Genomic DNA, 15,758 nt, shown 5'->3' on the forward strand with positions numbered 1-15,758 from the left:
AGTAATCAACAAGTATGCACCAAATGGCAAAGGAGAAACTAGTGAAGTTGAAGGAGGAAATAGATAGTAAAACTATACTAGTGGGAGATCTGAACAAAACAATGAACCCCTGCAGGACTAATGATATGAAATGTCACTTCCTTCTGGCAAGAAAACTGAAGGATTTAGTGCAGACTGAAGCATTTTCCTCTTTTTTCTTGCTTTTTTTGAAACATGGCTATTGTGTATATGTTTTGCATGACTTTATATGTATAATGGGTATCATAAGTCTTGCTTCTCAAATGGGGGGATGGGCTAGAGAAAGAGCATTTGGAACTGAAATAGAAATAAGATTTAATCTAAAAGAATGAATAACCAAGGAATAATTAGAAATATTTAATCCAGGAATGTTGAATTTAAGTTCCCATAGTACTAAACAATAATGTTTATCAGTGTTTTTTAAATGCACTATTTTCAGGAAAAGTACTGTTGGATATTCAGCATGTCTCCAAAGTGTTAGTGCAGTCTTAACTCATTAAAGCTTAAAAACTTTTGGGAAAACCTGTATTTGACAAACTTCATAATTTTTGGAATTTCCAGAATTTAAAATTATTTGAGGTAGATTCTATCTTCTACCCTCATTCCAAGTAAATTGTATCTTACAAATATAAATCCCAATCAACATCCAGAGAATTTGCATGTGATTTCATTTTTCTTCTTTTTAATCTCTTAAAAATTATTATTTCAATGCTCAATCATCACATTTCCCCCCTCTTGCCTCCTATTCACTAAAAGGAAGAAAGAAAGGTAGGAAAGAATGAAGGAAGGGGCAAAAGGGAGCAAGGGAGGAAGTAAGGTAGAACTCTGTCATAAGAAGAGCAATGCCCTGGAGCCCTAGCTGATCTTTAGTTAATCCGAATTTTTAAAAAGTTTCAAATGTCAAGTAATATTCAAGATAAATTTTTGTAGAATTAAAACCTAAATAAACATAAATTTATAATAAGGATGTTTGCAGGTTAATATTTTAATCTTTGGTTAATCCAAATATCATTATAATTGGGTCAGGAAAAAGCATTCCATTTAGAGTTTGAATACTGGCACAGTTTATTAAGCTATAGGCAAAGTCAAAAATATTATTCTCTTCACTAATACAATATGAGTGAGAATCAGGGATAAACTACAGAAGGAAATGATCCCAAGTAGATGAAACAGCTAAAGAGACAAATGTTGCCCAGTATGATTAAAATATATCTGCTGAGAAACAGTAGAATATATCAGCTCTTAAAGGAAATTCAAACACCCCAGTAATCATAATATTGCAATAAAATCAATAATTTTAGCCTGGTATAATAGCTGAGCTATAGTAAAAGCATTATATTAAGAAGGATCCATTTAATATCATTGAAGAGGTTGGCTGTTACTTTACCACACAAGCACAAACCAGTGCAATCTAACCTTACATAAATGGCAAACCTTTGTGATTATCGATCAATATTAGCAACAGCTTTCTGTGTGTACAGCCCCAATACAGGAAACACCTGACAGAACAATTTGAGGTTATGTAGGAAAGTGAAACTATAATAAAACACTGTAAAGAAATTAGGGTTAAGGTTTATCATTCATTAATCCTCCCCCAATCAAAGCAAACAAATAAAGTCAGCTCTTACCTAAAGCTTTCAGATACCTGACTGTCTTGCTCCAAAGCAATGGCCGGGTTCTAATGCACTTGCTGTCTGTAGAAAATTCAATTTCAATGTCACCAGTTATTTCATCTTTCAAGAGAATGAAAATGTCACCAGGATCCTACAGAATAAAACATGTATTCCAATCAGTTTGTGACCAGATTCCTTACTCATCAACCACAGAAAGTACCAACAATGAACAGAAAAATTCTTTCAGTGAGTTCCCTCTGCTACCTTCTCAGTTCATTTTCATAGGTGATCTCTACATTCTTCAGGGTTGTGAGATTAAGAGAAATAACATACGGGGAAATGTTACCAAACTAGAGATCCTTGGTTAATTCATAGAGATTTTAGGATATTGAAGAGAGCAGGGTGTTTGAAGGGGCACCAATATGTAGACTGAAGTCTCCCAAGACAAGGGCAACATTTGGAATGGAGAGCAAGCCTAAAGTCAGAAATGCAATGCAATATCAGATATCATTAAAGGCATAACTCTCAAGACTTAATAATCATGTGGGTCAAACAGTTGTGTCCATATATTTTTAACATTTTAAAGGATTTACTCAATAAAAATGAACAAAAAAGAAATACTCTTACAGATATAATGAGGAGAAATCCTACATAAATATTTTGTATTTGACAAAATAAAAACAAATGGATGAACAAATAAACAGAAAATGGATCTAATGTAACTTTTAAGTTGATTTGGGTTATTTATGCTTTTGATATCATATATGTATATTGTTTGTACCCATTGCATATATGTATTGAATATATTACATGTGTGGATGTGTATTCACATGTGTAAATGTATATGTAAAAATATACATAGTTAATATTTGTCAGAGAAAACTTGAACTCATTCTCCCTGACTCTAAAGTTAGTTCTCTCTCCATTATATTAAACTGTCTCTTGGTCTGTTGCCCTTTTTGTATTTATATTTTTAAAGAAAAATATTTTATCATTATATAGAATTGAGAAATAAAATAATTACATTAAGTGGGAAATTTTAAAAAGATAATGTAGGAATTCTCTAAAATTATACTTGCTTTTATTTTCAGTCTCTCATGGATAAAGAGTAGGTCATTTCCCAATCTTTCTCTTCCTTCCTCTTTTTTGAACTTATGACTTTCTCTTTTACTTTTATTCTGCACCAACACATTCTAAAAGGTTGAGGTCTAACAACTTCCCTTACTTCTCATTTCTTGCTATCATGCTTCTTCCAACTTCTCCCACTTACAGAGATCTGACTCAATCCAGAAGACATTGAGTTCCTGGCCAATCTCTTGAATATTGGATGCCTTCTTACACACTGAATCTGGACAAAGAGTAGGCATGTATGTTTTTTCTACCCCCCCCCACATCTTTCCTCTCCTGTTATCATTGAATAACCTCTTTTTCTTTTCAATTTAGTCCATCCAAATTAATTAGCCTATCCAGATCTTGCTGACAATTATCTATAGCCCTTCAAGTCTGCTATAAATATTTTGGAATGAATAGGTTCTTTCCTTTTACTTTGACCTCCTTGGAAAAGAGACTCAACAAAGGTCTTGCTGGGTCTAAGGATATACATAATGTTATAGCTTCCTGGGCATTAATCCAAATGGCTCCCCAAAATGGATCAGTTCATAGTTGCACAAACAGTGACTTAGTCTCCCCAGTGTTCCATATCTTCTGAAACATTTGTCATTTTAGTCAAAATGATGTGTTAGATGACACCTCAGAATTGTTTTGGTTTGGATTTGAGCATTTTTCAAGTACTTATATATGGCTTTGATTTATTTGTCTGAAAACTATCTGTTCATATCTTTTGCTAATTTATCAATTGGATGATGACTCTTATTAGCATAAATTCGACAAATTTCTTTATATATATATATATATATATATATTTATTTTATACCTCTTAGAGATGATGAAAAATCTTGAAAATATTAGTTTGATTTGAATAAGAGATTTTCAATTTAATGTACTCAGTGTTATTCATTTTATATCTTATAATGTTCTCCAATTTCTTGTTTACTCACAAATTCCTCTCCTTTCTATAAATCTGATAGGTAATATTTTCAAAGTTCTTCTAATTTGCTTAGATCTCCTTTTATGTCAAGATAGTGTATCCATTGTGATCATATCTTAGTGAATGGTGTAAGATATTTGTCTGTACCTAGTTTTATCAAACTACTTACTAGCTGTTCCAGAAATATTTCCAAATAGTGATTTCTTATCCCCCAAATATGAATTTATATATAAACATATATAAATACAGGGTTGTTATAATCTTTTACTACTGTTTCTTGTATGTCTGTTCTGTTACACTTATCTACCTTTCTATTCATAGCCAGTTCCAGATAATTTCAATAATTACTGCTTTTATAATAAAGTTTAATAACTGGTATTGCTAGACCTCTTTCCTTTATTTTTTCATTAATTCTTTTGCTATTTTAGATACTTGATTCTTTGAAATTAATTTTGCCATTACTTTTTCTACGTTACTAAGATAATTTTTGGGTAATTTGATTGGGATGAAATTAAGTCAATGTGTTAGTTTAGGGAGGATTGTCATTTTACTTGTATTGGCTCTGCCAATCCATGAACAATGAATATTTACAATAAGCTTGCCTTGGGCAAGGAGGAATTGAATGTACACAGTGTGGGGTCATGATAGAAAAATATCAGTGTAATGCAGCCAGATAAAAGAAATGAGGTATTTAAACTAAAAATTCTCATTAAATTGAGGAGTTAGTGTTTATGATCCCACCCTCCAATCAAAGGTACATAAGCTAGTGATGAGACAAAGTGCCAAAACTGATGAGATCTTATAGCATGATGACATAATGAGAAATAAGCCTAAAATATAATTTCTCTAGTATGAAATACTTGCAGTGTACTCCCCATGAGGAAATTTTTCTGCCAGTATTGATTTACAACAAATGTGCAACTTAAAAGTCTCAAAGGATTACTTGGGAGCCCTCAGAAGTTAGATGACTTCTCCAGTCACAAAACCACTATGTGTCAGAGTTGGGGTTTGATTTCAGGTCTTCTTGACTTCAGTGATGGTTCTCTAATCACTATTTTGAGCTTACCCTCAATGAAATGCCCTTCAATAACATATCAGTATACTTATCACATTTATCACAGGTCGCATATGAAAGAAGATCATATTTTAAACAAAAAATAACCAAAAGTAGGTACCAAAAGAAAGGAATTTGAAAACTCAAGAAATGCTTAAAAATTACCAGGTTGATGGAGACTCCATCTCTAGCACAGGGTCACTTAGTCATTTATATGATAGAAGTATTCTTAATTTGGTTATTAATAAATTGGAGAATGCTTAAAATGTTTTTATTATCTTTGTTTCTGAATGATATGGACCACCTCTTCCCCCTTCTGCAGTATTTCCTCCTAGGGAATCTAGCACTATTCTGTGAACAGTGTTCACATTGAAGGCACTCATAAATGTTGCCTAGATTAAAGATAATGATATTTATGATGAAAATGATAAATAACTCTCAATTAATTTATTTGAGAAGTTTCTCCTTTTCTTGTAAATATGTTTGAGTAATATGGATATAGAATTCTAATACAAGGTTCAACCACGTGGCCTGTTATAAAATCATCAAACAACAATTGAAGAAAAAAAAGAAACTGTTCAGAAATCTATGACATGAATTGTATAAGAGATTTACAAATGTACTAAACTTACCTCACAGGGTATTTTAGCAGGTAGCACTAGAACTGATGACTCACTGATTTCTGAAGTTTCTGATGCTGTTTCAATCTCCTTTGCCTCATTTATTTCTATATGGTGTTCCATTTCTGTTTCTCCTGGATCATTAACTTCAAAGTAATTCTGGGAACCTAGAGAAAAGTCATTGATTTAAGTCATAAAAATGGTTAATTTATTCCTTCCAAATATCAATATGAAAAATAGTTTACTTCGTAGTCAACTCATTAAAACATTTTAGAAGTCTGATTAAATAATTTAAATAACTGATACAGCAAATACTTATTGAGTATATATATATTTCTATATATTCTTTTGAAAGTCATTATGCAATGCAATGTAGGATGTATGAAGATGGTTCTTGTCATCAAGGAGAATATATTTTAATTGGGGAGATAATTCTTTACTTTGATTTGGAGTTTATAATTTTTATAAATCTAAGCATTCTTTTCACCAAAAGAAACAAAAACTCTTCCATACATTTTTATTCTCTCCAAATCTATATAAGGAAAACTTCGTAAAAAAGCTATCAAGTGTACTAAGGGATTTCCTTTAGTTTTTTTTTTTAACATCTTGATGATATCTTGTGGCATTTGATGTCTATCTGGTTTCTCATTTTTGTAATTTGATTGGCCCATAATATTGCTGGATTTAGAGTCTTAAAGACCCATGGTTGAATAAAATTAGCTACTGTTGAGCCTATTAACTTATCTTGGCCTCATTTTCTGGAAGCCCCTCCAACATTTGTTGTTTACTATTTTTGCCACTTTTGTCAATCTGATAGGGTAACAGTTTTGTTGTTATAGTGTTAGGAAATACTTTTCTAATGATTCCCCTCGTTTCTTCTTTATTGGTTATTAATTATACTTATACTTATATTATTATATATATAATAATTATATACATTATTCTTATACTGTTTACTTTTGCTATTTATTTTTCATGCTACATGGTATGTGTACCTGGAGTCAGGAGGTCCTCAGTTCAAATTTGATTTCAGATACTTACTTGCTGTAAGTTACTTAACCTATCTTTGCCTTAATTTCCATATTTCTAAATGAAAGATTTTAATAAAGTGTACTATGTGGGGATGTTGTAAAGATAAAATAAGATATTTGTATAATAGTACAGGGCATGGTACAATGTAAGTATAAGATAAGTGATCATTATTATCATTATATACTTGTTAACTAAAAAAATCTGTTGTTTTATTTATTACTTTTTAACAGTGCATTTTGCCAATTTACTCTTGATTGTCAGTACTTCTATTTAGGTATTTATTCTTTTTAATAATTTGTTGTTTTTTAAGTTTTATTAGTTTCCTGCACAATTCATTGAGTTTTCTTTCTTTACTTAAAATTTTAAAATCTATAAGGTGGAGCCAAGATGGCTGTTTGAGAAGAGAAGCCCAAAGTCACCACAAGAATCCTCTCCAACCAATCTTAAAATAATGACACAAAATGAATACATGAGTGAAAGAACCAAGAAAGAGAGTAAAATAACTTTCAAGAAAAGAAAAACCTAAAAGGTAGACAGAGAACATCTGGGGCACTGGGGTGAGGTGACAGGGGAGCACAGAGAGTAGGAGGCTATAGCAAGAAGTGAAGAGCAAGTCAAGAGCAAGTCACAAACTCCCATCCCACATCTGCTGTTTCAACTTCAGAACCTAATCCAACATCCAGAACCTGGTGAAATAGGGGTCTAACCATCCCACCCCCTTGAAATTTCAAACCTGTAGTGACATCTGGAATTCCAGCCCAGGGCAGTCTTTGATAAAGCAGACTGATCTGTGTGGGACCAGAATGAAGCAAGGAGTCCTAATCTGGGCCTGTGCCACGGATATAGATCTTAGTTTGTGGTCATTGGTAGACCCAAAGAGGGTTGTAGAGCCCTAATTCTTTTTCCAAATGTTAACTGTGGAGCTACAGGACAGGGAAGTCTACTGTGTGCCTGACTAGATGAAGCCAATAGTGAGCCAAAACCTTACCTTTAAGCCAGAGATTAGAATTTTAGACAGGTTCTAACCTGATCAAGCACAGAGTGGGACCAAAACCTTACACCCAAGCCTGAGTCAAGTCTTTAAGCTCTCAGTATCTCAAGGGTTAATTGAATCAGCAGTGAGAGGAGGCATTTAGAGCTATCAGCCTTTAGGCCATCATACCACCTTGGAAGAACTGAAATGAGCAGAAACCCAGAAATAAAACTAAGGGTAGCATCAAGGAAGAACTGAAATTTAAGATGATATCCTAACCTCCCAGAGAACAGAGCCTACATATAAAAAGAAAGGAAAGATGAGCAGACAAAAAAAAGGACTTAACTATAAAGAATTTTTCTGAAGACAAAGAGCAAGGTACAAACACTGAAGGGGACAGTGAAAGCAAAGCAAACATACAGAAAGTACAAAAGAAAAATATGGATTATATACAGATTCTGGAAGAACTCAAAAAGGATTTAAGAAAACAAATAAAAATGGTAGAGGGAAAAGAAACGAAAGCAATGCAAGAAGAAATGAGCCAAATGGAAAAGTAAACCCAAAAGCTGATGGAAGAAAATCAGGTATTAAAAAATTAGAATTGAGCAACTAAAAATGAATAATTACATGGAACATCAAGAAACAATAGAGCAAAATCAAATGAATGAAAAAAAAAACAGAAGAAAATGTGAAGTATCTCATTAAAAAAAAACAATTGACCTGGAAAAATATATAGAAATGATAAAAAAAAAGAACTTGGACATTATAATACAAGAAATTATCAAAGAAAATTACCCAGACATCCTTGAACAAGAAAATAAAATAGAAACTGAAAGAATCTACAGATAACATCCAGAAAGAAATCTTCAAATGACAACTTCCAGTAACATAATTCCTAAATTTAAGAGTGCTCACGCCAAGGAGAAAACTTCAACCAGTCAGAAAGAAACAATTCAAATACTATGAACCTTCAATTAGGACTACACAAGACTTAGTGACTTCCACAATAAAGAATCAGAAGACATGGAATATGATATTCAGGAAAGTGAAGGACCTTGGTTTACAACCCAGAGTCATCTATCTGGCAAAACTGAGTATATTTTTTCCAGGGGAAACTAAATAATATAATTCTTCAAACCTAGTGGGTCAAAGGCGAAATTAGAGAAACAATTACTGATTTCATTGAAGAGAATGACAATGAGGAGACCACATATCAAAATCTATGGGATACATCCAAAGTAGTACTCAGGCAAAAATTGCTATCCCTGAGTGCCTATATCAAAATATAGAGGGAGGAGGTCAAATTAAAAGAGAACAAATTAAAAGTCCCCAGATAAAAACTAAATTGGAAATCCTAAAAGTTAAAGGAGAAATTAATAAAACAGAAAATAAAAGAACTATTGAACTAATAAATAAGACTAGGAGCTGGTACTTTGAAAAAACAAATGAAATAGATAGAATGCTGGTTAATTTAGTCACAGAAGAAGAAAAGACTCAAATGAACAGTATAAAAATGAATAATGAATAGGAAATTAAGGCAACCATTGAGAGCTCTTTTTTCCCCAATTATAAGACAATAATATGATGATATAGCTGAAATGGGCAAACATTCACAAAAAAATATGAATTGTCTAGATTAACAAAAGAGGAAATACAATACTTAAATAATCCCATATCAGAAAAAGAAATTGAACAAGCCATCAAGGAACTCACTAAGAAAAAATCCCCAGGGCCAGATGGATTCACAAGTGAATTCTATCAAACATTTAAAGAACAATCAATTCCAATACTACACAAACTATTTGACAAAATAAGGAAAGGAGTCTTACCAAATTCTTTTATGACACAAATATGGAAGTAATTTTCAAGTCAGGAAGACCAAAAACAGAAGGAAAACTATAATCAATCTCCTTAATGAACATAGAAACACAAATCTTAAATAAAATGCTAGCAAAGAGGTTATAGCAAGTCGTCACAATGATTATTCACTATGATCAGGTAGGATTTATGACAGGAATGCAAGATGGTTTAATATTAGGAAAACCATCCACATAATTAATCATGTTAACGACCAGATTAACAGAAATCACATGCTTATCTCAACAAATGCAGAAAAAGTCTTTGACAAAATACAACACCTCTTCCTATTGAAAACACTAGAATGTATAGGAATAAAGGGCCTTTCCTCAAAATAATAAAAAGTATTCATTTTAACCCGTCAGCAAGTATCTTCTGCAATGGGGAAAAATGGGAAGCCTTCCCAATGAGATTAGGAGTGAAGCAAGGATGCCCATTATCACCACTATTATTTAACATTATTCTAGAAATGCTAGCAGAAGGAATTAGAGAAGAAAAAATTTGAAGGTATTAAAGTAGGCAATGAGGAGACTAAACTAGCACTCTTTGCAGATGATATGATGATCTACTTAAAGAATCCTAGAGAATCAACTAAAAAACTAGTAGAAATAATTATCAAGGTTAGCAAAGTTGCAGGATACAAAAATAAACAAACATAAATCATCGGCATTTCTATATATTTCTATTATAACTATGCAGCAAGAGTTAGAAAAAGAAATTCTATTTAAAATCACTCTAGACAATATAAAACACTTAGGAATCTATTTGCCAAGACAAACACAGAAATTATAAGAGCACAACTACAAAACATTTTACACACAGTTAAACTAGATTTAAACAATTGGAAAAATATAAATTGCTCATGGGTAGGATGAGCTTATATAATAAAAATGATAATCTAGATTTAAACAATTGGAAAAATATAAATTGCTCATGGGTAGGATGAGCTTATATAATAAAAATGATAATCCTACCTAAACTAATCAAATTGCCAAAAAACTTTTTCAAAGAATTAAAAAAGATTATAACAAAGTTCATCTTTCCAGAACAAAATATCAAGAATATAAAAGGAATTGAATGAAAAACAATTGTTAAGGATGTAGACCTAGCAGTATCATATTTTAAACTATATTGCAAGGCAGCAATCATCAAAACAATATGGTAGTGGTTAAGAGATAGAAGAGTGGAACGATGGAATGAATAGACTAGGGGTAAAAAACCTCAGCAAGCTAGTGTGTGATAAACCCAAAGATCCCACCTTCTGGATCAAGGACTCACTATTCAACAAAAACTTCTAGGAAGATTAGAAAATGATATGGGAAAATTAGATTTAGATTAACATCTCAAACCCTATAAAATTCAAAATGAATAAAAGATAAATATAAAGGATGAAACTATAAGTAAATTAGGTGAATATAGAATAGTATACTTGTCAGATACATGGGAAAGGAAGGAATTTAAGACCAAGCAAACTATATAGAACAATACAATATATAAAATGTATAGTTTTGATTATATTAAATTAAAAGGTTTTTGTACAAGCAAAAACAATGCAATCAGAATTAGAAGGGAAGCAATAAACTGCAGGAAAACATTTTTAAGAAAACTCTATGATAAAGTTCTAATTTCCCAAATATATGAGGAACTAAGTTTTTTTTTTTTTAATTAAAAAAATTTTTTTTAGACCCTTACCTTCCATCTTGGAGTCAATATTGTGTGTTGTTTCCAAGGCAGAAGAGTCGTAAGGGCTAGGCAAACGGGGTTAAGTGACTGCCCAGGGTCACACAGCTGGGAAGTGTCTGAGGCCAGATTTGAACCTAGGACTTCCCATCTCTAGGCCTGGCTCTCAATCCACTGAGCTACCCAGTTGCCCCCTGGAACTAAGTTTTTTTTAAAAGATAAAAGAGTGGTTGTCATAAACTGTGACCTCGAAAATATGGTTTTAAATAAAAAAAATATAGCGGTCACCATGGGAAAACTCCCAAATATTAAATATACCCAAGTCGGCTGGGTTTATAGAGATTTTAATTAATACAAATTAAGGAATTAATGAAAGGAAGAGATAGTAAGAATAAATAATGAGAAAAGGGCTAGGCCAGCCTAGGCTTAAGCCTTAAGAGAGAGATCAGTCAGTCTTTAATCCACTCACCACAAGATTTTCAAGATTCTAATGTTCAGAGAGACCCACCAGTTTAGCTCCTCAGCTCCACTAAGTTCAGCCATCGAGTCCTCCAATTCAGCTTTGGCAAGCTGCCCCTCTCAGAACCCTTTCTGACCTCCTTTTAAAGATAATTTTCTCCTATGTCACCTCCTCTAAGTTTTTACATCTACTAATCACAGCAGACATTTTCCAAAGGACTGACCATTCTTAATTCACACCTGAGTAGACTAAAACTTCACACCTCTGTTGTTAAGCTTGTCCCTTGCAAGTTTGCAAGTTACCTGACCTTCATAGGTACTTAGCATCTTTTTGTATTAGATCTAAAAATAGACCCAGCTTAAGGTTTTTTAGCTTTATTTTAAGTATGGGTAAAGTACTTTTCATTGTTCAGTAAAGAGTTTACAACTTTATTTTCCCCTAAATTATGCTTAAGTATGGGTGGAGTAAGGTTATAGTTCTCACATTCCTGGTCAAGTACCTTCATTGTTTAAAATGGGGAATGGTCTTAACCAAATGTTCTAAGGTAGAGTCTGAGAATCTTTAACATTCACAAGTCTGAGAAATTTTAAGATTTACAGTTAAAAGTACAGTCATTACACAATTGACAAATGGTCAAGGGATATGAATAGGCAATTTTTGAGATGAAGAAATCAAAACTATCAATAATCACATGAAAAATACTCTAAATTCCAAGAAATTCAAATCAAAACAACTCTCAGGTACCACCTCATACCTATTACATTATTCAGTATGACAGTAAAGGAAAACAATAAATGCTGGAGAGGCTGTGGCAAAACTTGGTCACTAAAGCATGGCTGTTGGAGTTGTGAGTTGATCTGACCATTCTGGAGGGCAGTTTGGAATTTCATGCCCTTTGATCCAGTTATATCACTGCTGGGTTTGTACCCCATAGAGATAAAAATAAATTGTACAAAGATATTTATCACTGAGCTTTTTGTTGTGGCAAAAAATTGGAAAATAAGAGGTTGTCCCTAGTTTACAGAGTGGCTGAATAAATTGTGGTATATGATGGTAATGGAATACTCTTGTGCTATAAGGAATGATGAACTGCTTGATTTCTATACAAACTGGAAAGACCTCCATGAACTTATGTGGAGTGAAATGAGGAGAACACTGTATACAGTAACTGATACATTGTGGGATGATCAAATGTAATAGGCTCTGTTCCTAAATACAATGCAATGATCAAAAACAATTCTGTGGAACTAATGAAAAAGAAAGCCATATATATTTAGAGAAAGAACTATAGGAGTAGAAAAGCAGAAGAAAAACACATAATTTATGACTTGTTTATATGGCTATATGATTTGGGGTTGTGGTTTTTAAAAGATTACTCTATTACAAATATGAATAATATAGAAATAGGTTTTGAGTAATAATACATGCAAAACCCAGTGGGATTGCTTGTCAGTTATAGGTGAGGGGAGTGAAGAGGGGAGGAAAAGAACATGAATCAAGTAACCATGGCAAAACATTTTTAAAAAGAGAAATAAAATAATGTGAAAAAAGAATTACATAGAATCAGGAAAAAAGTGTACACAGTAATAGCAATATTGTGGAATGATCAGTTGTCATAGACTTACCGGATATTGGCAATACAGTGACCCAGGACAATTTGGGGGCATTTATCACAAAGAATGCTATCCACTTCCAGAGAAAGAAATGTTGGAGTCAGAATGCTGATGAAGGCATATGTTTTTTAAGTGTTTATTTGGGTTTATATTTTGTATTATGCACTTACAAAAATGAACACTATGGAAATGTTTTGCTTGATGATACATACATATCCCAGATCAAATTGACTGCCAGCACCAGGAGGGGGAAGGAAAGGGTGGGAGATAGAAATGTTTGATCATATAACTTGGGAAAATTTGAGTGGAAATTTGTTATTACATACAATTTGTAAAAATATTTTCAAATTTATTAAAAAGTAAAATAAAATAAAATTTAATTCAAAATCTACATATTTAAAAGTCAAAACTTTAAGATATATAAAATTTCCCCTTAGTCTTGCTTTGTTTGTATCCTATAAAGTTGTGAATCCATTTCTCAAACCAAATGTTTGGTTCATTTTCTTTGATGGTATTATCTATTTATTTTATCATTTGTTCTTTGACTCAAAATCAGTACATAGTAAGTGCTCAATAAATGTTTCATCTACATGTATTTAATAAATAGGTAAACATTCACACATTGAGTGTATGCTTAAAAATTTACTAATAGAATTGTGAGAATGAGTTTGGAGAAAATTAATAGACTACTATACTATATTGGATGCTAAAATATTCAGGTTTATGAAAGGATTTTTTAGTACTAATCTATTGGTTTGGGGACTTCTGATCAAGGAATTGTATTCTTTCCATTTCCCTCTGATACCACAACCAATCGCTATTCATCTCTACTTATTGACTAGAGTGAGTGAGATCAGTTCCTATTTATACTTTTCCAGAAACTTCCCAGACTTTCCAACACGTATGTTGGAAGAGTAAGTTATCAGGCTGGTAATTAATTTTTTATCTCTCTCTACATTGTGGTTTAAGGATAGGTTGGTTGTGCTGTCTATTTTGCAGAATTTTCCAGAGTGGATTTTTTTTTTAAACACAGAAAAATACCAGATAGACTTAGAAACATCATTCCATTAAATCAAGCACAGAATCAAAAAACATTAGAGATCAATTATTTTAGCCTCTTCAGTGAATAAATATAATTGCTGAGGGCAAGGAGGTTAAGTAAAGCTACCTTAAACCACAGTCAGTTTGGGTAAAATCCTCAAGCTTCTCTAGATATATTCTGTAACAAAATCATTGAGGCAATAAAAATGATAACAGTAATTGATTTTTTGTGTCATACAATCAGATATCCAATTCAATTTAATTTAATAAATATGTATTATGTCTAGGACATGCAAGGTGCTTTGCTAAACACTGGGGATAAAATGACAGAAGTGGAACTGTCCTTGCCCTTGAAGACCTTCTATAGGAGCAAATTGCTTTGCTGGCACTTTTGGCTTCTTGATGGGAAGCAGCCTTCAGAGGTGCGATAACACATGCAGGCAAATTAGGCACACTCTTATACGCACCTTTACTGGGGAGATACAATGCAAACTTAGAGAAATATAGAATTGATCAGGAAGCAAAGAGAGACTGAAAAAAATCAAACTGCAGCAAGAATATTTGAGTAAGAAGAAGACATTAATAGAAAGGGAGTGCAATAAAGACTCCTGAATTCAAGAGAGAAATGAGACAGTCAAAAAAAAAAAAGAGTATCTGAGCTAAGCCTTGAAGGAGGATCAAATTCTGAAAGAAAAAAATGAATATGGAGAGCATTCAAGAGATAGAGGACTGGTGATGTAAATGTGTGAAGGGAGGAGATGCAGGTCAAGTTCAGGGAATAGCAAAGAATCCAATTTTGTGTGTTGGATGGGTAGGTTGGACTAGAATTTGGAGGGCTTTCCATGCCAGATTAGGAAGCTTGTAGAAATATTAGAGACATTTGAAATTTCTGAACAAGCCAAAACTCTGCCTAAGAAAGCTTATTTTGGAAGTTGTGTGCAAGATGGATTGAAGAGTGACAGAGATTGGTTAGGAATGCAAACAAGACAGCTTTTATAAAAATATACATTAAAATCTTAGAGTTTATCTAATATCCCTTATTTTATGTATTGGAAAATTAAGACCCAAGGAGGATAAGTGATTTTTCTGATTAGTAGTAGCAGAGGTATGATCTCAGGCCATCTGACTCCAAATCCAGTGATCTGCTAACTCTACCATACTTTGTCCTGATTAAAATTCTGTATCAAGGAACAATCTGATAGATCTATATACAGGGATATATAATTCTTCTAAAGGAAAGAAAATTCTGAATCTTTTTTCTTACTGATTGCTTAGATGCAAGCTAATTGCATAGGTCATGAAAGAGAAAGCTAACATAATTGCTGATTTACAACTGAATTACAACTCCACCTAAACATTGCAATATTATCTACTTGTTTCATTATCAAGCTCACTGCCTTTCCATTATCATCTTTAAAAAAGATATTTTAAAATTATTCCCTCTAACTCCATCATGGACTAAGAAATGTTACTTTAAATCACCACAAAAAGGGCTGCTATGAATGTTTTTGTACAGGTAAGATTTTTGCTTCTATCTTTAATCTTGTTGAGATATAAATCTTGATCTTGTAGTGATATTACTGAGTCAATGGGTATGCACAATTTTATGACCTTTTGGGCACAGTTCCAGATTGTGTTCCAGAATGGTTATACAGTTTGCAGTTTCACTAGCAGTGTATTAGTGTCTCAATTTTTCTACAACCTCTCCAACTTTTATAATTTTCCTTTTTGTCATGTGAGTAATGGCTGT

The 15,758-nt window shown here is 32.6% G+C and overlaps 1 protein-coding gene across 1 annotated transcript in view; it reads right to left on the reverse strand.

The window, feature by feature from the left end:
* Positions 1–1,629: 1,629 nt before the first annotated feature.
* LOC130455102 (B-cell scaffold protein with ankyrin repeats-like) overlaps positions 1,630–15,758 on the reverse strand; it is a 79,053-nt gene continuing 64,924 nt past the window's right edge. Inside the window, exons 2-3 of the mRNA XM_056803148.1 lie at positions 5,365–5,519; positions 1,630–1,782 (exon numbers count right to left, since the gene is read on the reverse strand). Of these exons, the coding sequence (XP_056659126.1) occupies positions 1,636–1,782; positions 5,365–5,519 (302 nt within the window). The 3' untranslated portion in view covers positions 1,630–1,635. The remainder of the gene's footprint in view (positions 1,783–5,364; positions 5,520–15,758) is intronic.

The sequence above is a fragment of the Monodelphis domestica genome, chromosome 6 (assembly GCF_027887165.1).
Source record: "Monodelphis domestica isolate mMonDom1 chromosome 6, mMonDom1.pri, whole genome shotgun sequence".
In the NCBI taxonomy this organism is placed as follows: domain Eukaryota; kingdom Metazoa; phylum Chordata; class Mammalia; order Didelphimorphia; family Didelphidae; genus Monodelphis; species Monodelphis domestica.